Consider the following 27,591-nt stretch of genomic DNA (forward strand, 5'->3'; position numbering starts at 1 on the left):
GTGTGTGGAACCTGATGACACAGAGAAGGTTTTAAATGAGCACTCTGTGTTCACTCTGGAGAAGGATGATTTGGGTATAGAAATCAGGGAGGGGCACTGTGATATACTTGAACACATTAACAATGAGGGAGGAGGTATTAATGTTCCTAGTGGACTTAAAAGTGGATACATTTCCAGGCCCAGATGAGATGTATCCCAGGCTGCTGTGGGAGAGGCTCTGACAATAATTTTCAAATCTTCGCTGGCCACAGGTGCCAGAGGACTGGAGGACAGCTAATGTGGGGCCATTATTCCAGAAGGGTGGTCGGAAATTACAGGCCAGTGAGTCTAACTTCAGTGGTAGGGAAACTATTGGAAAAAATTCTGAGGGACAGAATTATTGTCCACTTTGAGAGGCAAGGACTCATCACGGATAGTCAGCATGGGTTTGTCAAAGGGAGATCACGTCGTACGATTTTGATTGAAGTTTTTGAGGTGGTGATTAGGTGTGCTGTTGAAGGTAGTGCAGTGATGTAGTCGACATGGACGTCAGTAAGGGCTTTGACGAGGTCTCTCATGGAATTCAGGGCAATTCGGCAAATTGGATCCATAATTGGCTTAGCGGCAGGAGGCAGAGGGCGATGGTCGACGGTTGATTTTGTGACTGGAAGGCTGTGTCCAGCGGTGTTCCGCAGGAATCGGTGCTGGGTCCCTTGCTGTTTGTGTGTATACACTAGTGATCTGGACATGAATATAGGAGTATGATCAGTAATTTTGCAGATGACACGAAAATTGGTGGTGTGGTGGATAGTGAGGAGGAAAGCCTCAGATTACAGGGCGATATAGACGGGCTGGTTGGATGGGCAGAATAGTGGCAAATGGAATTTAACCCTGAAAAGTCTGAGGTGATGTATTTTGGGAGCACTAACCAGGCAAGGGAGGAGATAATGAACGGTAGGACCCCAGGAAGTACAGAGAAACAGAGGGACCTTGCTGCGCAAGTCCATAGATCCCCAAAGACAGGTCAGGTAGATAAGGTGGGTAAGAAGGCACATGGGACACTGGCCTTTATTAACCGAGGTATAGGATATAGAGCTGAGAGATTATGCTGGAGTTGTATAAAACACTGGTTAGGCCACAGCTGAAGTATTGTTCTGGTCGCCACACCATAGGGAGGATGAGATTGCATTGGAGGGAGAGAGGAGATTCACCAGGATGCTGCCTGGGCTGGAGTGTTTCAGCTGTCAAGTTGGACTGGATAGACTGGGGTTGTTTTCCCTGGAGCAGAGAAGGCGGAGGGGTGGCCTGAATGAGGTGTGTAAAATTCTGAGGGGTATGGATAGGAAGAATGTTTCCCCTCAGCGGAAGGGTCAATAACCAGGTGCGGTAGCGTTACGGTACGGAGCAGGAAGGTGATGTGAGGGAAAGCATTTTCACCCAGAGGGTGGTGGGAGTCTGGAACTTGCTGCCTGAAAAGGTGGTGGGGGCAGGAACCCTCAAAACATTTAAGATGTATTTAGATAAACACCTGAAATGCCGCAGATACAAGGCCACGGACCACGTGTTGGAGGGTGGGATTAGAGTCAGTCTGTGCTTGATGGCCGGCGTGAACGCGATGGGCCGAAGGGCCTCTTTCCGTGCTGTAAAAACTATTTCTGTGGCAGGGCAGCACGGTGGCGCAGTGGTCAGCACTGCTGCCTCACGGCGCCGAGGTCCCGGGTTTGATCCTGGCTCTGGGTCACTGTCCGTGTGGAGTTTGCACATTCTCCCAGTGTCTGCGTGGGTTTCACCCCCACAACCCAAAGTGCAGGGTCGGTGGATTGGCCACGCTAAATTGCCCCTTAATTGGGAAAAATGTATTGGGAATTCTACATTTTAAAAAAACTCTATTTCTGTGGAACTCAGCGAAACGCAGACAAGAAACACAATGTTGGGAAGTCCTGAATCGCACCTCACCATTAATGCACATCTGCTTGAGTCTGACCAACGCTGCCTGTACCTCGAATATACTCGGTAAATTCTTATTCAAGTCAGATTTAAAGACTTCACTCTTCTCTGGATGACTTTGTGCTATTGCCTTAAGGATCCTAACAAAGAGAAAAAGATTTAGTTATAAAGCACTTAGCCTAAGACAGGCTGCTTGCACAGATTACATTCATTTTACAAGGCAAGAAGTTTCTATTCCATTTCAACAATGTTACTGCTAAGCAACAAATCAGTATTTCCCAGCAACCCAGCACCTTCAGGAACTGTGTCCCAGTGAGAGTCAGCACCTTTAGGAACTGTCCCCCAGTGAGAGTCTGCACCTTCAGGAAATGTCCCCCACTGTGAGTCAGCACCTTTAGGAACTGTCCCCCACTGTGAGTCAGCACCTTTAGGAACTGTCCCCCAGTGAGAGTCAGCACCTTCAGGAATAGTCCTCCAGTGAGAGTCAGCACCTTCAGGAACTGGCCCCCAGTGAGAGTCAGCACCTTCAGGAATAGTCCTCCAGCGAGAGCCAGCACCTTCAGGAACTGTCCCCCACTGACAATCAGCACCTTCAGGAACTGTCCCCCAGTGAGAATCAGCACCTTCAGGAACTGTCCCCCAGTGAGAGTCAGTACCTTCAGGAACTGTGTCCCAGTGAGAGCCAGCACCTTCAGGAACTGTCCCCCACTGACAATCAGCACCTTCAGGAACTGTCCCCCAGTGAGAATCAGCACCTTCAGGAACTGTCCCCCAGTGAGAATCAGCTCCTTCAGGAACTGTCCCCCACTGACAATCAGCACCTTCAGGAACTGTCCCCCAGTGAGAGTCAGCACCTTGAGGAACTGTCCCCCAGTGAGAGTCAGCACCTTTAGGAACTGTCCCCCAGTGAGAGTCAGCACCTTCAGGAACTGTCCCCCAGTGAGAGTCAGCACCTTCAGGAATAGTCCTCCAGTGAGAGCCAGCACCTTCAGGAACTGTCCCCCACTGACAATCAGCACCTTCAGGAACTGTCCCCCAGTGAGAGTCAGCACCTTGAGGAACTGTCCCCCAGTGAGAGTCAGCACCTTTAGGAACTGTCCCCCAGTGAGAGTCAGCACCTTCAGGAACTGTCCCCCAGTGAGAGTCTGCACCTTCAGGAACTGTCCCCCACTGTGAGTCAGCACCTTTAGGAACTGTCCCCCAGTGAGAGTCTGCACCTTCAGGAACTGTCCCCCACTGTGAGTCAGCACCTTTAGGAACTGTCCCCCAGTGAGAGTCAGCACCTTCAGGAATAGTCCTCCAGTGAGAGTCAGCACCTTCAGGAACTGGCCCCCAGTGAGAGTCAGCACCTTCAGGAACTGTCCCCCACTGACAATCAGCACCTTCAGGAACTGTCCCCCAGTGAGAATCAGCACCTTCAGGAACTGTCCCCCAGTGAGAATCAGCTCCTTCAGGAACTGTCCGCCAGTGAGAGTCAGCACCTTCAGGAACTGTGCCCCAGTGAGTGTCAGCACCTTCAGGAACTGTGTCCCAGTGAGAGTCTGCACCTTCTGGAACTGTGTCCCAGTGAGAGTCAGCACCTTCAGGAACTGTGTCCCAGTGAGAGTCAGCACCTTCAGGAACTGTGTCCCAGTGAGAGTCAGCACCTTCAGGAACTGTGTCCCAGTGAGAGTCAGCACCTTCAGGAACTGTGTCCCAGTGAGAGTCAGCACCTTCAGGAATAGTCCTCCAGTGAGAGTCTGCACCTTCAGGAACTGTCCCCCACTGTGAGTCAGCACCTTTAGGAACTGTCCCCCAGTGAGAGTCAGCACCTTCAGGAATAGTCCTCCAGTGAGTCGGCACCTTCACGGACTGTCCCCAGTGAGAGTCAGCACCTTCACGGACTGTCCCAGAGAGAGTCAGCACCTTCACGGACTGTCCCCAGTGAGAGTCAGCACCTACAGGAACTGTGTCCCAGTGATAGTCAGCGCCTTCAGGACCTGTCTCCCAGTGAGAGTCAGCACCTTCAGGAACTGTCTCCCAGTGAGAGTCAGCACCTTCAGGAACTGTGTCCCAGTGAGAGCCAGCACCTTCAGCAACTGTCCCCCAGTGAGAGTCAGCACCTTTAGGAACTGTGTCCCAGTGAGAGTCAGCACCTTCAGGAACTGTACCCCAGTGAGAGTCAGCACCTTCAGGAACTGTGGCCCAGTGAGAGTCAGCACGTTTAGGAACTGTCCCCCAGTGAGAGTCAGGAGCTTCAGGAACTGTGTCCCAGTGAGAGTCATCACGTTTAGGAACTGTCCCCCAGTGAGAGTCAGCAGCTTCAGGAATAGTCCTCCAGTGAGAGTCAGCACCTTCAGAAACTGTCTCCCAGTGAGAGTCAGCACCTTCAGGAACTGGCCCCCAGTGAGAGTCAGCACCTTCAGGAATAGTCCTCCAGTGAGAGCCAGCACCTTCAGGAACTGTCCCCCACTGACAATCAGCACCTTCAGGAACTGTCCCCCAATGAGAATCAGCACCTTCAGGAACTGTCCCCCAGTGAGAATCAGCTCCTTCAGGAACTGTCCGCCAGTGAGAGTCAGCACTTTCAGGGACTGTCTCCCAGTGAGAGTCAGCACCTTCAGGAACTGTGCCCCAGTGAGAGTCAGCACCTTCAGGAACTGTGTCCCAGTGAGAGTCAGCACCTTCTGGAACTGTGTCCCAGTGAGAGTCAGCACCTTCAGGAACTGTCCCCCAGTGAGAGTCAGCACCTTCAGGAACGGTCTCCCAGTGAGAATCAGCACTTTCAGGAACTGTCCCCCAGTGAGAGTCAGCTCCTTCAGGAACTGTCCCCCATTGAGAGTCAGCACCTTCAGGAACTGTCCACCAGTGAGAATCAGCACCTTCAGGAACTGTCCCCCAGTGAGAGTCAGCACCATCAGGAACTGTCTCCCAGTGAGAGCCAGCACCTTCAGGAACTGTCCCCCAGTGAGAGCCAGCACCTTCAGGAACTGTGTCCCAGTGAGAATGTCTTCAAATCTACCATTGTCTATCTGAATAATGAAGTTTCCCTTTGTGGAACAAAAACCCCACCATTTTGGTGAAATCCACAAAAAGAACAATCAATGCAGAAGGAAAGTGATTGAAACCATAGCAACTGATAATGCAACATCTCAGCAAAATGTACAGGAGTAAGTAACTGAATCACAACGTGGTTATTATTGACTAGTCTGAGGCATTGATTGATATTGGAATCAATAATCTGAGCCAAACGCTGGAGATGCAGGGTTTCTACCTACCTACCTTGTGTTGTGTTTTCTCAGCTTTGGGCCAGGTTTAATGTTGGCCATTCTCACCAAGGCACTGCCCGTCCAATGATACCAGCACCACATCTACAACACAATCAGGAGCAAAGCTAAAGGTTCCATCACAATCCTGGCTTCTTTCAAAAATACAGCACTCACAAAATGAATTAATTACACAACCCATAAACAGTCCCTATTTTCATTTGAATTACCGCTTTTACAAACAACTTTGCTACTTGGATTCTATTTGGATAGAATTAAATTACAGGCCTCACACAGGTAAAGGCACGATAACCAAAAGTGGTGCATTCCTGGGCTCCCCCTCCCTCCTCATTGCCTTCTTTTACCCGTCTGTGTCCAAGACCATTTTATACGAATAAACTCCATACATTAACACTTATTTACAGTTGTATTTCATGGTTAGCACTGCTGCCGCACAGCGCTGAGGACCCGGGTTCGAGCCCGGCCCCGGGTCACTGTCCGTGTGGAGTTTGCACATTCTCCCCATGTCTGCGTGGATCTCACCCCCACAACCCAAAGATGTGCAGGGTAGGTGGATTGGCAATGCTAAATTACCCGTTTAATTGGAAAAGGAAAGAATATGTAAGTACGTATAAATAAAAGTGAAGGAGTCAGTTCCCTTGCCTGGTACTTTCTGCAGCGTTCCATACTTCAAAGCACAAAAAGCAGAGACACGGACAAAGTTATACTGCTGCTGCTCCATGTGTACTAACGTTCTAGTTATAGTGCTGCTGCTCCATGTGTACTAACATTCTAGTTATAGTGCTGCTGCTCCATGTGTACTAACATTCTAGTTATAGTGCTGCTACTCCATGTGTACTAACATTCTAGTTATAGAGCGGCTGCTCCATGTGTACTAACATTCTAGTTATAGTGCTGCTGCTCCATGTGTACTAACGTTCTAGTTAGTGCTGCTGCTCCATGTGTACTAACATTCTAGTTATAGTGCTGCGGCTCCATGTGTACTAACATTCTAGTTATAGTGCTGCTGCTCCCTGTGTACTAATATTCTAGTTATAGAGCTGCTGCTCCATGTGTACTAACATTCTAGTTATAGAGCTGCTGCTCCATGTGTACTAACATTCTAGTTATAGAGCGGCTGCTCCATGTGTACTAACATTCTAGTTATAGTGCTGCTGCTCCATGTGTACTAACGTTCTAGTTATAGTGCTGCTGCTCCATGTGTACTAACATTCTAGTTATAGTGCTGCTACTCCATGTGTACTAACGTTCTAGTTATAGAGCTGCTGCTCCATGTGTACTAACATTCTAGTTATAGAGCGGCTGCTCCATGTGTACTAACATTCTAGTTATAGTGCTGCTGCTCCATGTGTACTAACGTTCTAGTTAGTGCTGCTGCTCCATGTGTACTAACATTCTAGTTATAGTGCTGCTGCTCCATGTGTACTAACATTCTAGTTATAGTGCTGCTGCTCCATGTGTACTAACATTCTAGTTATAGTGCTGCTACTCCATGTGTACTAACATTCTAGTCATAGAGCGGCTGCTCCATGTGTACTAACATTCTAGTTATAGTGCTGCTGCTCCATGTGTACTAACGTTCTAGTTAGTGCTGCTGCTCCATGTGTACTAACATTCTAGTTATAGTGCTGCGGCTCCATGTGTACTAACATTCTAGTTATAGTGCTGCTGCTCCCTGTGTACTAATATTCTAGTTATAGAGCTGCTGCTCCATGTGTACTAACATTCTAGTTATAGAGCTGCTGCTCCATGTGTACTAACATTCTAGTTATAGAGCGGCTGCTCCATGTGTACTAACATTCTAGTTATAGTGCTGCTGCTCCATGTGTACTAACGTTCTAGTTATAGTGCTGCTGCTCCATGTGTACTAACATTCTAGTTATAGTGCTGCTACTCCATGTGTACTAACGTTCTAGTTATAGAGCTGCTGCTCCATGTGTACTAACATTCTAGTTATAGAGCGGCTGCTCCATGTGTACTAACATTCTAGTTATAGTGCTGCTGCTCCATGTGTACTAACGTTCTAGTTAGTGCTGCTGCTCCATGTGTACTAACATTCTAGTTATAGTGCTGCTGCTCCATGTGTACTAACATTCTAGTTATAGTGCTGCGGCTCCATGTGTACTAACATTCTAGTTATAGAGCTGCTGCTCCGTGTACTAACATTCTAGTTATAGAGCTGCTGCTCCATGTGTACTAACATTCTAGTTATAGAGCTGCTGCTCCATGTACTAACATTCTAGTTATAGAGCTGCTGCTCCATGTGTACTAACATTCTAGTTATAGTGCTGCTGCTCCATGTGTACTAACATTCTAGTTATAGTGCTGCTGCTCCATGTGTACTAACATTCTAGTTATAGTGCTGCTGCTCCATGTGTACGAACATTCTAGTTAGTGCTGCTGCTCCATGTGTACTAACATTCTAGTTATAGAGCTGCTGCTCCATGTGTACGAACATTCTAGTTATAGTGCTGCTGCTCCATGTGTACTAACATTCTAGTTATAGAGCTGCTGCTCCATGTGTACTAACATTCTAGTTATAGAGCTGCTGCTCCATGTGTACTAACATTCTAGTTATAGAGCTGCTGCTCCATGTGTACTAACATTCTAGTTATAGAGCTGCTGCTCCATGTGTACGAACATTCTAGTTATAGTGCTGCTGCTCCATGTGTACTAACATTCTAGTTATAGAGCTGCTGCTCCATGTGTACGAACATTCTAGTTATAGTGCTGCTGCTCCATGTGTACTAACATTCTAGTTATAGAGCTGCTGCTCCATGTGTACGAACATTCTAGTTATAGTGCTGCTGCTCCATGTGTACTAACATTCTAGTTATAGTGCTGCTGCTCCATGTGTACTAACATTCTAGTTATAGAGCTGCTGCTCCATGTGTACGAACATTCTAGTTATAGTGCTGCTGCTCCATGTGTACTAACATTCTAGTTATAGTGCTGCTGCTCCATGTGTACTAACATTCTAGTTATAGTGCTGCTGCTCCATGTGTACTAACATTCTAGTTATAGTGCTGCTGCTCCATGTGTACTAACATTCTAGTTATAGTGCTGCTGCTCCATGTGTACAAACATTCTAGTTATAGTGCTGCTGCTCCATGTGTACTAACATTCTAGTTATAGTGCTGCTGCTCCATGTGTACTAACATTCTAGTTATAGTGCTGCTGCTCCATGTACAAACATTCTAGTTATAGAGCTGCTGCTCCATGTGTACTAACATTCCAGTTATAGAGCTGCTGCTCCATGTGTACTAACATTCTAGTTATAGTGCTGCTGCTCCATGTGTACAAACATTCTAGTTATAGTGCTGCTGCTCCATGTGTACTAACATTCTAGTTATAGTGCTGCTGCTCCATGTGTACTAACATTCTAGTTATAGAGCTGCTGCTCCCTGTGTACTAACATTCTAGTTATAGAGCTGCTGCTCCATGTGTACTAACGTTCTAGTTATAGTGCTGCTGCTCCCTGTGTACTAACATTCTAGTTATAGTGCTGCTGCTCCATGTGTACTAACATTCTAGTTATAGAGCTGCTGCTCCATGTGTACTAACATTCTAGTTATAGAGCTGCTGCTCCATGTGTACTAACATTCTAGTTATAGAGCTGCTGCTCCATGTGTACTAACATTCTAGTTATAGAGCTGCTGCTCCATGTGTACTAACATTCTAGTTATAGAGCTGCTGCTCCATGTGTACTAACATTCTAGTTATAGTGCTGCTGCTCCATGTGTACTAACATTCTAGTTATAGAGCTGCTGCTCCATGTGTACTAACATTCTAGTTATAGAGCTGCTGCTCCATGTGTACTAACATTCTAGTTATAGAGCTGCTGCTCCATGTACTAACATTCTAGTTATAGAGCTGCTGCTCCATGTGTACTAACATTCTAGTTATAGAGCTGCTGCTCCATGTGTACTAACATTCTAGTTATAGTGCTGCTGCTCCATGTGTACTAACATTCTAGTTATAGAGCTGCTGCTCCATGTGTACTAACATTCTAGTTATAGTGCTGCTGCTCCATGTGTACTAACATTCTAGTTATAGAGCTGCTGCTCCATGTACTAACATTCTAGTTATAGAGCTGCTGCTCCATGTGTACTAACATTCTAGTTATAGTGCTGCTGCTCCATGTGTACTAACATTCTAGTTATAGTGCTGCTGCTCCATGTGTACTAACATTCTAGTTATAGAGCTGCTGCTCCATGTACTAACATTCTAGTTATAGAGCTGCTGCTCCCTGTGTACTAACATTCTAGTTATAGTGCTGCTGCTCCATGTGTACTAACATTCTAGTTATAGTGCTGCTGCTCCATGTGTACTAACATTCTAGTTATAGAGCTGCTGCTCCATGTGTACTAACATTCTAGTTATAGTGCTGCTGCTCCATGTGTACTAACATTCTAGTTATAGAGCTGCTGCTCCATGTACTAACATTCTAGTTATAGAGCTGCTGCTCCCTGTGTACTAACATTCTAGTTATAGAGCTGCTGCTCCATGTGTACTAACATTCTAGTTATAGTGCTGCTGCTCCATGTGTACTAACATTCTAGTTATAGAGCTGCTGCTCCATGTGTACTAACATTCTAGTTATAGTGCTGCTGCTCCATGTGTACTAACATTCTAGTTATAGTGCTGCTGCTCCATGTGTACTAACATTCTAGTTATAGAGCTGCTGCTCCATGTGTACTAACATTCTAGTTATAGTGCTGCTGCTCCATGTGTACTAACATTCTAGTTATAGAGCTGCTGCTCCATGTGTACTAACATTCTAGTTATAGAGCTGCTGCTCCCTGTGTACTAACATTCTAGTTATAGTGCTGCTGCTCCATGTACTAACATTCTAGTTATAGTGCTGCTGCTCCATGTGTACTAACATTCTAGTTATAGTGCTGCTGCTCAGTGTGTACTAACATTCTAGTTATAGAGCTGCTGCTCCATGTGTACTAACATTCTAGTTATAGTGCTGCTGCTCCGTGTGTACTAACATTCTAGTTATAGAGCTGCTGCTCCATGTGTACTAACATTCTAGTTATAGAGCTGCTGCTCCGTGTGTACTAACATTCTAGTTATAGAGCTGCTGCTCCATGTGTACTAACATTCTAGTTATAGTGCTGCTGCTCCATGTGTACTAACGTTCTAGTTATAGTGCTGCTGCTCCATGTGTACTAACATTCTAGTTATAGAGCTGCTGCTCCATGTATACTAACATTCTAGTTATAGTGCTGCTGCTCCATGTGTACTAACATTCTAGTTATAGTGCTGCTGCTCCATGTGTATTAACATTCTAGTTATAGTGCTGCTGCTCCATGTGTACTAACATTCTAGTTATAGTGCTGCTGCTCCATGTGTACTAACATTCTAGTTATTGTGCTGCTGCTCCATGTGTACTAACATTCTAGTTATAGAGCTGCTGCTCCATGTGTACTAACATTCTAGTTATAGTGCTGCTGCTCCCTGTGTACTAACGTTATAGTTATAGTGCTCCTGCTCCATGTGTACTAACATTCTAGTTATAGTGCTGCTGCTCCGTGTGTACTAACGTTCTAGTTATAGTGCTCCTGCTCCATGTGTACTAACATTCTAGTTATAGTGCTGCTGCTCCGTGTACTAACATTCTAGTTATAGTGCTGCTGCTCCATGTGTACTAACATTCTAGTTATACTGCTGCTGCTCCATGTACTAACATTCTAGTTATAGTGCTGCTGCTCCGTGTACTAACATTCTAGTTATAGAGCTGCTGCTCCATGTGTACTAACATTCTAGTTATAGTGCTGCTGCTCCGTGTACTAACATTCTAGTTATAGAGCTGCTTCTCCATGTGTACTAACATTCTAGTTATAGTGCTGCTGCTCCATGTGTACTAACGTTCTAGTTATAGTGCTGCTGCTCCCTGTGTACTAACGTTCTAGTTATAGCGCTGCTGCTCCATGTGTACTAACATTCTAGTTATAGAGCTGCTGCTCCATGTGTACTAACATTATAGTTATACTGCTGCTGCTCCATGTGTACTAACGTTCTAGATATAGTGCTGCTGCTCCATGTGTACTAACATTCTAGTTATAATGCTGCTGCTCCATGTGTACTAACATTCTAGTTATAGTGCTGCTGCTCCCTGTGTACTAACGTTCTAGTTGTGGTGCTGCTGCTCCATGTGTACTAACATTCTAGTTATAGTGCTGCTGCTCCATGTGTACTAACATTATAGTTATAATGCTGCTGCTCCATGTGTACTAACGTTCTAGTTATAGAGCTGCTGCTCCATGTGTACTAACATTATAGTTATACTGCTGCTGCTCCATGTGTACTAACGTTCTAGATATAGTGCTGCTGCTCCATGTGTACTAACATTCTAGTTATAGAGCTGCTGCTCCATGTGTACTAACATTATAGTTATACTGCTGCTGCTCCATGTGTACTAACGTTCTAGATATAGTGCTGCTGCTCCATGTGTACTAACATTCTAGTTATAATGCTGCTGCTCCATGTGTACTAACATTCTAGTTATAGTGCTGCTGCTCCCTGTGTACTAACGTTCTAGTTGTGGTGCTGCTGCTCCATGTGTACTAACATTCTAGTTATAGTGCTGCTGCTCCATGTACTAACATTCTAGTTATAGAGCTGCTGCTCCCTGTGTACTAACATTCTAGTTAGAGCTGCTGCTCCATGTGTACTAACATTCTAGTTATAGAGCTGCTGCTCCGTGTGTACTAACATTCTAGTTATGGTGCTGCTGCTCCATGTGTACTAACATTCTAGTTACAGTGCTGCTGCTCCATGTGTACTAACATTCTAGTTATAGAGCTGCTGCTCCATGTGTACTAACATTCTAGTTATAGAGCTGCTGCTCCATGTGTACTAACATTCTAGTTATAGAGCTGCTGCTCCATGTGTACTAACGTTCTAGTTATAGTGCTGCTGCTCCATGTGTACTAACATTCTAGTTACAGTGCTGCTGCTCCATGTGTACTAACATTCTAGTTACAGTGCTGCTGCTCCATGTGTACTAACATTCTAGTTATAGTGCTGCTGCTCCATGTGTACTAACATTCTAGTTATAGTGCTGCTGCTCCATGTGTACTAACGTTCTAGTTATAGTGCTGCTGCTCCATGTGTACTAACGTTCTAGCTATAGTGCTGCTTCTCCCTGTGTACTAACATTCTAGTTATAGAGCTGCTGCTCCATGTGTACTAACATTCTAGTTATAGTGCTGCTGCTCCATGTGTACTAACATTCTAGTTATAGTGCTGCTGCTCCCTGTGTACTAACATTCTAGTTATAGTGCTGCTGCTCCATGTGTACTAACATTCTAGTTATAGAGCTGCTGCTCCATGTGTACTCACATTCTAGTTATAGAGCTGCTGCTCCATGTGTACTAACATTCTAGTTATAGAGCTGCTGCTCCATGTACTAACATTCTAGTTATAGTGCTGCTGCTCCGTGTGTACTAACATTCTAGTTATAGTGCTGCTGCTCCATGTGTACTAACATTCTAGTTATCGAGCTGCTGCTCCATGTGTACTAACATTCTAGTTATAGAGCTGCTGCTCCATGTCTACTAACATTTCGGTGACGTTTACGTTAATGATGGAAAGGGATAAGTATACACCGCAGGGCAAGAGTTATAGCTGGGGGAAGGGCAATTATGATGCCATTAGACGTGACTTGGGGGGGATAAGGTGGAGAAGTAGGCTGCAAGTGTTGGGCACACTGGATAAGTGGGGCTTGTTCAAGGATCAGCTACTGCGTGTTCTTGATAAGTATGTACCGGTCAGACAGGGAGGAAGGCGTCGAGCGAGGGAACCGTGGTTTACCAGGGAAGTGGAATCTCTTGTTAAGAGGAAGAAGGAGGCCTATGTGAAGATGAAGTGTGAAGTTTCGGTTGGGGCGATGGATAGTTACAAGGTAGCGAGGAAGGATCTAAAGAGAGAGCTAAGACGAGCAAGGAGGGGACATGAGAAGTATTTGGCAGGAAGGATCAAGGAAAACCCAAAAGCTTTCTATAGGTATGTCAGGAATAAGCGAATGACTAGGGAAAGAGTAGGACCAGTCAAGGACAGGGATGGGAAATTGTGTGTGGAGTCTGAAGAGATAGGCGAGATACTAAATGAATATTTTTCGTCAGTATTCACTCAGGAAAAAAATAATGTTGTGGAGGAGAATGCTGAGCCCCAGGCTAATAGAATAGATGGCATTGAGGTACGTAGGGAAGAGGTGTTGGCAATTCTGGACAGGCTGAAAATAGATAAGTCCCCGGGACCTGATGGGATTTATCCTAGGATTCTATGGGAGGCCAGGGAAGAGATTGCTGGACCTTTGGCTTTGATTTTTATGTCATCATTGGCTACAGGAATAGTGCCAGAGGACTGGAGGACAGCAAATGTGGTCCCTTTGTTCAAAAAGGGGAGCAGAGACAACCCCGGCAACTATAGACCGGTGAGCCTCACGTCTGTAGTGGGTAAAGTCTTGGAGGGGATTATAAGGGACAAGATTTATAATCATCTAGATAGGAATGATATGATCAGGGATAGTCAGCATGGCTTTGTGAAGGGTAGGTCATGCCTCACAAACCTTATTGAGTTCTTTGAGAAGGTGACTGAACAGGTAGACGAGGGTAGAGCAGTTGATGTGGTGTATATGGATTTCAGCAAAGCGTTTGATAAGGTTCCCCACGGTAGGCTATTGCAAAAAATACGGAGGCTGGGGATTGAGGGTGATTTAGAGATGTGGATCAGAAATTGGCTAGCTGAAAGAAGACAGAGGGTGGTGGTTGATGGGAAATGTTCAGAATGGAGTACAGTCACAAGTGGAGTACCACAAGGATCTGTTCTGGGGCCGTTGCTGTTTGTCATTTTTATCAATGACCTAGAGGAAGGCACAGAAGGGTGGGTGAGTAAATTTGCAGATGATACTAAAGTCGGTGGTGTTGTCGATAGTGTGGAAGGATGTAGCAGGTTACAGAGGGATATAGATAAGCTGCAGAGCTGGGCTGAGAGGTGGCAAATGGAGTTTAATGTAGAGAAGTGTGAGGTGATTCACTTTGGAAGGAATAACAGGAATGCGGAATATTTGGCTAATGGTAAAGTTCTTGAAAGTGTGGCTGAGCAGAGGGATCTAGGTGTCCATGTACATAGATCCCTGAAAGTTGCCACCCAGGTTGATAGGGTTGTGAAGAAGGCCTATGGAGTGTTGGCCTTTATTGGTAGAGGGATTGAGTTCCGGAGTCGAGAGGTCATGTTGCAGCTGTACAGAACTCTGGTCCGGCCGCATTTGGAGTATTGCGTACAGTTCTGGTCACCGCATTATAGGAAGGACGTGGAGGCTTTGGAGCGGGTGCAGAGGAGATTTACCAGGATGTTGCCTGGTATGGAGGGAAAATCTTATGAGGAAAGGCTGACGGACTTGAGGTTGTTTTCGTTGGAGAGAAGAAGGCTAAGAGGAGACTTAATAGAGGCATACAAAATGATCAGGGGGTTGGATAGGGTGGACAGTGAGAGCCTTCTCCCGCGGATGGAAAAGGCTGGCACGAGGGGACATAACTTTAAACTGAGGGGTAATAGATATAGGACAGAGGTCAGAGGTAGGTTCTTTACGCAAAGAGTAGTGAGGCCGTGGAATGCCCTACCTGCTTCAGTAGTGAACTCGCCAACATTGAGGGCATTTAAAAGTTTATTGGATAAACATATGGATGATAATGGCATAGTGTAGGTTAGATGGCTTTTGTTTCGGTGCACCATAGTGGGCCGAAGGGCCTGTACTGCGCTGTATTGTTCTATGTTCTATGTTCTATTCTAGTTATAGAGCTGCTGCTCCATGTGTACTAACATTCTAGTTATAGTGCTGCTGCTCCATGTGTACTAACGTTCTAGTTATAGAGCTGCTGCTCCGTGTGTACTAACATTCTAGTTATAGAGCTGCTGCTCCATGTGTACTAACATTCTAGTTATAGTGCTGCTGCTCCATGTGTACTAACATTCTAGTTATCGAGCTGCTGCTCCATGTGTACTAACATTCTAGTTATAGAGCTGCTGCTCCATGTCTACTAACATTCTAGTTATAGTGCTGCTGCTCCATGTGTACTAACATTCTAGTTATCGAGCTGCTGCTCCATGTGTACTAACATTCTAGTTATAGAGCTGCTGCTCCATGTCTACTAACATTCTAGTTATAGAGCTGCTGCTCCATGTGTACTAACATTCTAGTTATAGAGCTGCTGCTCCATGTACTAACATTCTAGTTATAGTGCTGCTGCTCCGTGTGTACTAACATTCTAGTTAGTGCTGCTGCTCCATGTGTACTAACATTCTAGTTATCGAGCTGCTGCTCCATGTGTACTAACATTCTAGTTATAGAGCTGCTGCTCCATGTCTACTAACATTCTAGTTATAGAGCTGCTGCTCCATGTGTACTAACATTCTAGTTATAGAGCTGCTGCTCCATGTGTACTAACATTCTAGTTATAGAGCTGCTGCTCCATGTGTACTAACATTCTAGTTATAGAGCTGCTGCTCCATGTGTACTAACATTCTAGTTATAGAGCTGCTGCTCCATGTACTAACATTCTAGTTATAGAGCTGCTGCTCCATGTGTACTAACATTCTAGTTATAGAGCTGCTGCTCCATGTGTACTAACATTCTAGTTATAGAGCTGCTGCTCCATGTGTACTAACATTCTAGTTATAGTGCTGCTACTCCATGTGTACTAACATTCTAGTTATAGAGCTGCTGCTCCATGTGTACTAACATTCTAGTTATAGAGCTGCTGCTCCATGTGTACTAACATTCTAGTTATAGTGCTGCTGCTCCATGTGTACTAACATTCTAGTTATAGAGCTGCTGCTCCATGTGTACTAACATTCTAGTTATAGAGCTGCTGCTCCATGTGTACTAACATTCTAGTTATAGTGCTGCTGCTCCATGTGTACTAACATTCTAGTTATAGTGCTGCTGCTCCATGTGTACTAACATTCTAGTTATAGAGCTGCTGCTCCATGTGTACTAACATTCTAGTTATAGAGCTGCTGCTCCATGTGTACTAACATTCTAGTTATAGAGCTGCTGCTCCATGTGTACTAACATTCTAGTTATAGTGCTGCTGCTCCATGTGTACTAACATTCTAGTTATAGAGCTGCTGCTCCATGTGTACTAACGTTCTAGTTATAGTGCTGCTGCTCCATGTGTACTAACATTCTAGTTATAGTGCTGCTGCTCCATGTGTACTAACATTCTAGTTATAGTGCTGCTGCTCCCTGTGTACTAACGTTCTAGTTATAGAGCTGCTGCTCCATGTGTACTAACATTCTAGTTATAGAGCTGCTGCTCCATGTGTACTAACATTCTAGTTATAGAGCTGCTGCTCCATGTGTACTAACATTCTAGTTATAGAGCTGCTGCTCCATGTGTACTAACATTCTAGTTATAGTGCTGCTGCTCCATGTGTACTAACATTCTAGTTATCGAGCTGCTGCTCCATGTGTACTAACATTCTAGTTATAGAGCTGCTGCTCCATGTCTACTAACATTCTAGTTATAGAGCTGCTGCTCCATGTGTACTAACATTCTAGTTATAGAGCTGCTGCTCCATGTGTACTAACATTCTAGTTATAGTGCTGCTGCTCCATGTGTACTAACGTTCTAGTTATAGAGCTGCTGCTCCATGTGTACTAACATTCTAGTTATGGTGCTGCTGCTCCATGTGTACTAACGTTCTAGTTATAGTGCTGCTGCTCCATGTGTACTAACATTCTAGTTATAGAGCTGCTGCTCCATGTGTACTAACATTCTAGTTATAGAGCTGCTGCTCCATGTGTACTAACATTCTAGTTATAGTGCTGCTACTCCATGTGTACTAACATTCTAGTTATAGAGCTGCTGCTCCATGTGTACTAACATTCTAGTTATAGAGCTGCTGCTCCATGTGTACTAACATTCTAGTTATAGAGCTGCTGCTCCATGTGTACTAACATTCTAGTTATAGTGCTGCTGCTCCATGTGTACTAACATTCTAGTTATGTGGCTGCTGCTCCATGTGTACTAACATTCTAGTTATAGAGCTGCTGCTCCATGTGTACTAACATTCTTGTTTTTTTGCTGCTGCTCCATGTGTACTAACATTCTAGTTATAGAGCTGCTGCTCCATGTGTACTAACATTCTAGTTATAGTGCTGCTGCTCCGTGTGTACTAACATTCTAGTTATAGAGCTGCTGCTCCATGTGTACTAACATTCTAGTTATAGTGCTGCTGCTCCATGTGTACTCACATTCTAGTTGTAGAGCTGCTGCTCCATGTGTACTAACATTCTAGTTGTAGTGCGGCTGCTCCATGTGTACTAACATTCTAGGCAATAAAACTACCTTTTTTTTTCCAGTTAAAGGGCAATTTAGCGCGGCCAATCCACCTACCCCAAATATCAATTTTGTGTTGTAGTGGTGAGACCCACGCAGACACGGGGAGAATGAGCAAAGTCCACACGGACAGTGACCCGGGGCCGGGATCGAACCCGGTTCCTCGGCGCCGTGAGGCAGCAGTGCTAACCACTGTGCCACCGTGCTGCCTAAACTACGCAGTAAAAGGCCAGTGTGTGCTGCATGCACACAGTAAAACAGGTGGTCTAGATGCAACTAAATTGTTTAAATATTGGGGATTCCCGCCCATTCACCAACTCTGATTACAGATCCACACTCACTGGGATCCGGTCGCCGTTGAAAGAAGGAACCAACTGTTTCAAGTCTTCGTCCGCCAGAGAAGATGGAACAACAAAGTACTCTGGAAGACTGTAAACCACAATAAAACGAACACTAAGACTTCTCACATTAAAGCATTTGTACTTTTAAACTCTGCACAGAGTGGCAGCGCAGATTAACTCCACTCTCCCCCACCCCATTTCCATCCGCCCACTTCTCCCCACCCCTACGCCCATTCCCAGCTTCCCATTTACTGTGCTCTTTACATATTTTAAGTAATTTACTGAAACCCAATCACACGACACAGCTGCCTGTTTCCAAGCCACAGTCAAGGTTTCTGAAGTTTTCCTACCTCGTGGAAGTAGCATAGTGTTCATTGACAGAACACACTCTCCATTCTGACGCCCCTGTCCGCTTTATTTCCCTATCCCAGTCCGAATACGTTTCAAAAAGTGACGTCTGCAGTCCATCCACCTCTGGGTCTGTTCCGTTCACTTTGCCAAATAAGGGAAGACAATCACGGCTTAGAGGTTTTTACATTGGTAACTCCAGACTGACGCCTGTGACTGTGACCAAGTGTCAACATTGGACTGTGAGACTCCCCAACCAGCACCCTTTTTACACAAAAGTCTGATTGGTGGGGAATTAATTTTTGTTGCAATTCCTACATTACAGCCAATGAAGTCAGTGTAAAAGTGTTGTAAAGTGTTTTGAGATGCCCGGTGATCCCGAAAGGTGCCAGAAAATGCAAGTTTTCTTTCCCTTTGATTTTCGCTTCCTCGTCTCCAGAATAGGTCAATTCACAATAGGATCCCGTTCCAGTGATCCCCAATCCTGTACTCAACCAATAATCCTCAGGCATATAATCAAAACTGCCACTAACAGTGCTCACATTTAGAAACACTGGCTGAATTATCCCCTCCACTGCCCACCGGTACGAAGACTAGTCTTTGGGGATGGCACGGTGGTTAGCACTGCTGCATCACAGCTCCAGGTTCAAATCCGGCCTCAGGTCACTGTCTGTGTGGAGTCTGCACGTTCTCCGCATGTCTGCGTGGGTTTCCTCCGGGTGCTCCGGTTTCCTCCCACAAGTCCAAAGAAGTGCAGGTTAGGTGGATTGGCCATGCTAAATTGCCCCCTAAGTGTTCAAAAGGTTCGGTGGGGTTACTGGATTATGGGAATAGGGTAGAGGCATGGGCTTAAGTAGGGTTCTTTTTCCAAGGGCCAGTGCCGATGGGCCGAATGGCCTCCTTCTGCACTGTAGGTGCAGGGGCTGGTTTAGCAGTGGGCTAAACAGCTGGCTTGTAATGCAGAACAAGGCCAACAGCACAGGTTCAATTCCTGTACCAGCCTCCCCGAAAAGGCGCCGGAATGTGGCGACTAGGGGCTTTTCACAGTAACTTCATTGAAGCCTACTTGTGACAATAAGCAATTTTTATATTATTAGGAATTCTATAATTCTTCCAGCCAGACAGGGGATGAATTCAGTACAGAGCTTGTTTGCACAGCTCAATTACTCACTGCACTGACTTTACCAGGCCTGTCAAGGAGTTTACAGAAAACGTCATTCACTCTGCAAGTGAATGGGAATGTTATTGTCGAGCACAATCTATTCAGTAGATGATGTGACTCATTGGGGCAAATGGAGTGTCCAGCCAGTACGCACTGATATTCCCACTGCCTTACCTGAATTCTGGCACTTCTCCCCGGCATACGCAAACCCAAACAGCAACTGGAGATCTTTAGGCTGAGAGTAATGTGCAATCACAAGGCAGATCTGGAACAAAGCAGAAATCCACAATTAAAGACAGAGTGCGGAAACGGCACCAACAGCTAAACTGTGACCTCTGCTCCTCATCAGAAACAGTGGAGCTGCGAGGTCAGAGCCTCACACAAAGAACAAAGAAAAATACAGCACAGGAACAGGCCCTTCAGCCCTCCAAGCCCGTGCCGATCATGCTGCCCGACTAAACTACAATCTTCTACACTTCCTGGGTCGGTATCCCTCTATTCCCATCCTATTCATGTATTTGTCAAGATGCCCCTTAAATGTCACTATCGTCCCTGCTTCCACCACCTCCTCCGGCAGCGAGTTCCAGGCACCCACTACCCTCTGCGTAAAAAAACTTGCCTCGTACATCTACTCTAAACCTTGCCCCTCTCACCTTAAACCTATGCCCCCTAGTAATTGACCCGTCTACCCTGGGGAAAAGCCTCTGACGATCTACTCTGTCTATGCCCCTCATAATTTTGTAGACCTCTATCAGGTCGCCCCTCAACCTCCGTCGTTCCAGTGAGAACAAACCGAGTTTATTCAACCGCTCCTCATAGCTAATGCCCTCCATACCAGGCAACATTCTGGTAAATCTCTTCTGCACCCTCTCTAAAGCCTCCACATCCTTCTGGTAGTGTGGCGACCAGAATTGAACACTATACTCCAAGTGTGGCCGAACTAGGGTTCTATACAGCTGCAACATGACTTGCCAATTCTTATACTCAATGCCCCGGCTAATGAAGGCAAGCATGCCGTATGCCTTCTTGACTACCTTCTCCACCTGTGTTGCCCCTTTCAGTGACCTGTGGACCTGTACACCTAGATCTCTTTGACTTTCAATACTCTTGAGGGTTCTACCATTCACTGTATATTCCCTACCTGTATTAGACCTTCCAAAATGCATTACCTCACATTTGTCCGGATTAAACTCCATCTGCCATCTCTCCGCCCAAGTTTCCAAACAATCTAAATCCTGCTGTATCCTCGGACAGTCACAACCACATTACTTTGGTGACTCTCCAGGTTGGCAGCAATTATCAAACCTGCTAAAGCGAAGCGATTATCTTCCACACACTTCTGACCCACGTTTACAGCTGCTCCCTAAAGGCGCTTCGATATTGGGGTGCCAGTAAGCTGTCAATAAGATGCCCTGTTAAGTTTCACTCTCTCTTGCTCCAATAGCATATCCTAACTCACAAGAGGGCATGTTCATCCATCGCTCCTGTGTTCCCTACAAACCTCCAAGATCCCAGTCATCTCTGCCCTTTGCACATTCCCAATTTGAATCATTCTACCTTCAGCTGCCTGGGCCCCCAGCTTCAGCTGCCTGGGCCCCCAGCTTCAGCTGCCTGGGCCCCCAGCTTCAGCTGCCTGGGCCCCCAGCTTCAGCTGCCTGGGCCCCCAGCTTCAGCTGCCTGGGCCCCCAGCTTCAGCTGCCTGGGCCCCCAGCTTCAGCTGCCTGGGCCCCCAGCTTCAGCTGCCTGGGCCCCCAGCTTCAGCTGCCTGGGCCCCCAGCTTCAGCTGCCTGGGCCCCCAGCTTCAGCTGCCTGGGCCCCCAGCTTCAGCTGCCTGGGCCCCCAGCTTCAGCTGCCTGGGCCCCCAGCTTCAGCTGCCTGGGCCCCCAGCTTCAGCTGCCTGGGCCCCCAGCTTCAGCTGCCTGGGCCCCCAGCTTCAGCTGCCTGGGCCCCCAGCTTCAGCTGCCTGGGCCCCCAGCTTCAGCTGCCTGGGCCCCCAGCTTCAGCTGCCTGGGCCCCCAGCTTCAGCTGCCTGGGCCCCCAGCTTCAGCTGCCTGGGCCCCCAGCTTCAGCTGCCTGGGCCCCCAGCTTCAGCTGCCTGGGCCCCCAGCTTCAGCTGCCTGGGCCCCCAGCTTCAGCTGCCTGGGCCCCCAGCTTCAGCTGCCTGGGCCCCCAGCTTCAGCTGCCTGGGCCCCCAGCTTCAGCTGCCTGGGCCCCCAGCTTCAGCTGCCTGGGCCCCCAGCTTCAGCTGCCTGGGCCCCCAGCTTCAGCTGCCTGGGCCCCCAGCTTCAGCTGCCTGGGCCCCCAGCTTCAGCTGCCTGGGCCCCCAGCTCTGCAATCCCCACCTCTCCCCTCTAGATTACTTCTTTAAAATGTCTTATTTAACCAAGTGTTTGGTCACCCCTCCTAATGGCTCCTTTTGTGTTTCAGTGACAAGTAACACTCCCACAAAATCCTGTTCGGGGAGGCCGGTACAGGAATTGAACCTGCGCTGCTGACTTTGTTCTGCATTACAAGCCAGCTGTTTAGCCCACTGCTAAACCAGCCCCTGCACCTACACTGCAGAAGGAGGCCATTCGGCCCATCGGATCTGCACTGGCCCTTGGAAAAAGAACCCTACTTAAGCCCATGCCTCTACCCTATTCCCATAATCCAGTAACCCCACCTAACCTTTTGAACACTTAAGGGGCAATTTATCATGGCTGGTTTAGCACAGGGCTAAATCGCTGGCTTTGAAAGCAGACCGAGGCAGGCCAGCAGCACGGTTCAATTCCCGCAACAGCCTCCCCGAACAGGCGCCGGAATGTGGCGACTAGGGGCTTTTCACAGTAACTTCATTTGAAGCCGACTTGTGACAATAAGCGATTTTCATTTGAAATACCAGGAGACATCTGACTATATTAAAGGTGCTCGAAGTGACGACTTGTTGCTGTTGCCAGAATAACCAGCATATAAAATCTTGTGTATTAAACAAAAATATTTCAGCTGCCATTTTTCTCCCTCACCAGCATTTCTGTTCTGAATCGCAGTCTCCCAAAAACAAGACACTATTTCCTCTGTTTAACTTCTCCGACGGGTTTGATAGCAATGCCTCCTCCACCCAGAGCCATGGAGTCACACAGCACAGGAAGAGGCCATTTTCCCCATCACGTCCATACTAGACCTTTGGTAAAGTTACATAGAACATAGAACATAGAACAATACAGCGCAGTACAGGCCCTTCGGCCCACGATGTTGCACTGAAACAAAAGCCATCTAACCTACACTATGCCATTATCATCCATATGTTTATCCAATAAACTTTTAAATGCCCTCAATGTTGGCGAGTTCACTACTGTAGCAGGTAGGGCATTCCACGGCCTCACTACTCTTTGCGTAAAGAACCTACCTCTGACCTCTGTCCTATATCTATTACCCCTCAGTTTAAAGTTATGTCCCCTCGTGCCAGCCATATCCATCCGCGGGAGAAGGCTCTCACTGTCCACCCTATCCAACCCCCTGATCATTTTGTATGCCTCTATTAAGTCTCCTCTTAACCTTCTTCTCTCCAACGAAAACAACCTCAAGTCCGTCAGCCTTTCCTCATAAGATTTTCCCTCCATACCAGGCAACATCCTGGTAAATCTCCTCTGCACCCGCTCCAAAGCCTCCACGTCCTTCCTATAATGCGGTGACCAGAACTGTACGCAATACTCCAAATGCGGCCGGACCAGAGTTCTGTACAGCTGCAACATGACCTCCCGACTCCGGAACTCAATCCCTCTACCAATAAAGGCCAACACTCCATAGGCCTTCTTCACAACCCTATCAACCTGGGTGGCAACTTTCAGGGATCTATGTACATGGACACTTAGATCCCTCTGCTCATCCACACTTTCAAGAACTTTACCATTAGCCAAATATTCCGCATTCCTGTTATTCCTTCCAAAGTGAATCACCTCACACTTCTCTACATTAAACTCCATTTGCCACCTCTCAGCCCAGCTCTGCAGCTTATCTATATCCCTCTGTAACCTGCTACATCCTTCCACACTATCGACAACACCACCGACTTTAGTATCGTCTGCAAATTTACTCACCCACCCTTCTGCGCCTTCCTCTAGGTCATTGATAAAAATGACAAACAGCAACGGCCCCAGAACAGATCCTTGTGGTACTCCACTTGTGACTGTACTCCATTCTGAACATTTCCCATCAACCACCACCCTCTGTCTTCTTTCAGCTAGCCAATTTCTGATCCACATCTCTAAATCACCCTCAATCCCCAGCCTCCGTATTTTTTGCAATAGCCTACCGTGGGGAACCTTATCAAACGCTTTGCTGAAATCCATATACACCACATCAACTGCTCTACCCTCGTCTACCTGTTCAGTCACCTTCTCAAAGAACTCAATAAGGTTTGTGAGGCATGACCTACCCTTCACAAAGCCATGCTGACTATCCCTGATCATATTATTCCTATCTAGATGATTATAAATCTTGTCCCTTATAATCCCCTCCAAGACTTTACCCACTACAGACGTGAGGCTCACCGGTCTATAGTTGCCGGGGTTGTCTCTGCTCCCCTTTTTGAACAAAGGGACCACATTTGCTGTCCTCCAGTCCTCTGGCACTATTCCTGTAGCCAATGATGACATAAAAATCAAAGCCAAAGGTCCAGCAATCTCTTCCCTGGCCTCCCATAGAAGTTAGTCAAGTCTATAACTACGCGGCAATCCAACTTGAAAATTCTTCACAAAGGACCTTCTAGATGGAATAGTGTTGAGTGAAAAAGGCATGTCCAGGGTCACAAAAGTGCACTCAGCACTTCGTGTCCATAGGTGGGATTTGGGGTTTTAAATATAAACTACAAAGTGTCAACAGAAAATAGCCCATGGACAGCATGGTAGCACAGTGGTGAGCACAGTTGCTTCACAGCTCCAGGGTCCGATTCCTGGCTTGGGTCACTGTCTGTGCAGAGTCTGCACGTTCTCCCCCTGTGTGCGTGGGTTTCCTCCGGGTGCTCCGGTATCCTCCCACAGTCCAAAGATGTGCAGGTTAGGTGGATTGGCCGTGATAAATTGCCCATAGTGACCAAAAAGGTTAGGTGGGGTTACTGGGTTATGGGGATAGGGTGGAGGTGTGGGCTTAACTAGGATACTCTTTCCAAGGGCCGGTGCAGACCCGATGGGCCGATTGCCCTCCTTCTGCACTGTAAATTCTATGACCCAAAATAACTCAACGCCTTAGTGGGAACCCAGAATGGTCGTCTGAGCCGTCCCTGACACCGAATGTTCCCCTTTGCAGGGAGGCATCAGCGGAACAGGAGGCGGCCGTACTGCTCGAGCCAGCTCTGCCATCCAACAGAATCATGGCTAATCCAACAACGTCTACTTTCCTGCCCTTTCCACATAACCTCTGATTCCCTGAGCAATCAAGAATCTCTCAGTCTTAAATATACACAAGGGCTCCGTCCCCGCAGCTCTCTAGGTCAAGGAGTTCCAGAGACTCAAACCTCGGAGAAGTAATTCCTCCTCATCTCAGTCTGAAATTCCCCTTTATTCGGAGACTCTGCCCTCTGGTGCTGGACTCTCCCATGAGGGGAAATTCAGCATTTACCCCGTCAGCCCCTTAACAATCCGACATGTATCAGTGAGATCACCTCTCATTCTTCTCAATTCAGAGTCCCAACCTGTCTAACCGTTGCTCGTGAGACAATCCCTCCAGACCGGGGATCACCCCAGTGAACCTTCTCTCAACCGCCTCCAATTAAATAGAACCTTTCCTTAAATAAGGGACCTAAACTGCTCCCAGTGCTCCAGATGTGGTCACACCAGAACCGTGTACAGTTGCAGCAAGACTTCCCCACTCTTATACTCCAACCCCCGGGAAATCAGGGCCAACATTCCATTAGCTTCCTGATTACCTGCTGCCCCTGGGCTACTTTTCTGTGTTTCGTGCACAAGTCCACCCCCCCCCCCCCCCAAAGTCCCTTTGTGTTGCAGCTTTCTGCCCACTGGACAGTGAGAGATAGTAGGACATTCACCCCTGGGGGCATCACGGAAACCCAATTCTGTCATCACCTGACAGATCCTCACATGCAATTTCCAGCGTAGTTGACAGGACAGCATTGACAATGGAAATCTGCCCTGCACCCACACTTGTCCAAGCCTTGGATACGGAGGCGAACTGTAACAGCTCCTGCTCAAAGAGCCGCAGATTTTTATTTTGAAAGTTATATTCCATAACGTTCCAGCAAACATCAGACACAGGAGGATTCCGCACACGCCAAGTAAAAGCTAACTTTTCAGAATATACTTTTATTTCCTTGGGCAACATTTTCCATTAAATGGCAGTCACGCTAGGATGGCGGCCGGTTAGTCACAGCCTGCAAGTGTGGTAAGTACTTAAAATAAAGTCCCCACTCAGATACAGACCTCACTTTACTGTAGTAATCCCTGCCGCAAACAAAGAGTGTTTTATGCACAGCACATGACCACTCTGAACGACTCCAAGCTCTCTCAGTTTTATTGTACACAATACAATCACGACCATTCATCAAGAAAGAAGCTACACATCTCAGACAGGAGAGCCCTGTCTCAAGTGCCAGCTCCCTATTTCCATTCCTGTCACTTCCTTCACGTAGTTGTCTGTCTGTACAACCATCATACAACCAGTACCCAGAGCCACCCAGTGCCCATCACATACGGGTACGCTTTTCACCTTTCTGGCAGATTCTGGAATAGATTCATCAAAACGGAAGCGAATGATACGGAAATCCTTGCAGTAAATGATCAGCTCAGTGGGTTTAAACTTCAGGCACCGATTGGGTCCCAGAACCTTCCTCTTCTTCCTCTCATCGTTCACTAGGCAAAGAAAGGCAGAACATTAAAAAAACAACCCAGGATCAGAGGCAGAGGTGGCAAGGGGGAGCTTGTTTTTGAAAAATACAGAAAGTGAAAAACATCCACAGGTCAGGTACATATCACATATGCAGACACTCGGCCACAAGCAGCAGTCACACTCCGGCGCCTGTCCGGGTACACAGAGGGAGAATTCAGAATGTCCAATTCACCTAACAAGCACGTCTTTCGGGACTTGTGGGAGGAAACCAGAGCACCTGGAGGAAACGCACGCAGACACGAGGAGAATGTGCAGACTCCCCACAGTGAACCAAGCTGGGAATCGAACCTGGGACCATAAGACGATAGTGACATTTAAGGGGCATCTTGACAAATACATGAATAGGATGGGAATAGAGGGATACGGACCCAGGAAGTGTAGATGATTGTAGTTTAGTCGGGCAGCATGGTCGGCACGGGCTTGGAGGGCCGAAGGGCCTGTCCTGTGCTGTACATTTCTTTGTTCTTTGACATAGGAGCAGAATTAGGCCACTCGGCCCATCGAGTCTGCTCCGCCATTAAATCACGGCTGATATTTTCTCATCCCCATTCTCCCCATAACCCCTGATCCCCTTATTAATCAAGAACCTATCTATCTCAGTGAATTGGCCTCCACAGCCTTCTGCAGCAAAGAGTTCCACAGATTCACCACCCTCTGGCTGAAGAAATTCCTCCTCATCTCTGTTTTAAAGGATCGTCCCTTTAGTCTGAGATGGTGTCCTCTGCTTCTAGTTTTTCCTACAAGTGGAAACATCCTCTCCACGTCCACTCTATCCAGGCCTCGCAGTATCCTGCAAGTTTCAATAAGATCCTCCCTCATCCCTCTAAACTCCAACGAGTGCAGACCCAGAGTCCCTCTGACCCTGGAGCTGGGAAGCCACTGTTCTAACCACTATCATCGTCCGCAGTTCATGTTAACTTTTTTTCTTTTAAGTACCCAATTCAATTTTCCCCAATTAAGGGACAATTTAGTGTGGCCAATCCACCTACCCTGCACATCTTTGGGCTGTGGGAGTGAGACTCACGGACAGTGACCCGGGGCCGGGATCGAACCTGGGACCTCGGCACCGTGAGACAGCAGTGCTAACCACTGTGCCACCGTGTCGCCCAGTTCATTTTTATTTTTAATCACATTTCACAGTGGAGTGTGCCCAGCTTCAATGGAATCTGCCATTTCCCCATTCCTTGCAAACTACCATCATGAAATTAGCTTCTTAGTTTTTAAGAGGCAGAGCATTGCACATTAAAATATCGGAGCACCTATGGATAGAATTTTCTCTCTCCCAACAACGTACCCACATTCGTTCAGACCGT

General features: G+C 46.8%; 1 protein-coding gene across 1 annotated transcript in view; it reads right to left on the reverse strand.

Annotated features, from left to right (window-relative positions):
- Nucleotides 1–27,591, reverse strand: part of mtmr10 (myotubularin related protein 10) — a 59,227-nt gene that overhangs the window by 18,978 nt on the left and 12,658 nt on the right. The window contains exons 6-11 of the mRNA XM_072492587.1: nt 26,099–26,241; nt 19,574–19,664; nt 18,240–18,381; nt 17,890–17,977; nt 5,188–5,276; nt 1,936–2,066 (exon numbers count right to left, since the gene is read on the reverse strand). Of these exons, the coding sequence (XP_072348688.1) occupies nt 1,936–2,066; nt 5,188–5,276; nt 17,890–17,977; nt 18,240–18,381; nt 19,574–19,664; nt 26,099–26,241 (684 nt within the window). The remainder of the gene's footprint in view (nt 1–1,935; nt 2,067–5,187; nt 5,277–17,889; nt 17,978–18,239; nt 18,382–19,573; nt 19,665–26,098; nt 26,242–27,591) is intronic.

The sequence above is a fragment of the Scyliorhinus torazame genome, chromosome 30, assembly GCF_047496885.1.
Source record: "Scyliorhinus torazame isolate Kashiwa2021f chromosome 30, sScyTor2.1, whole genome shotgun sequence".
Taxonomy (NCBI): Eukaryota; Metazoa; Chordata; class Chondrichthyes; order Carcharhiniformes; family Scyliorhinidae; genus Scyliorhinus; species Scyliorhinus torazame.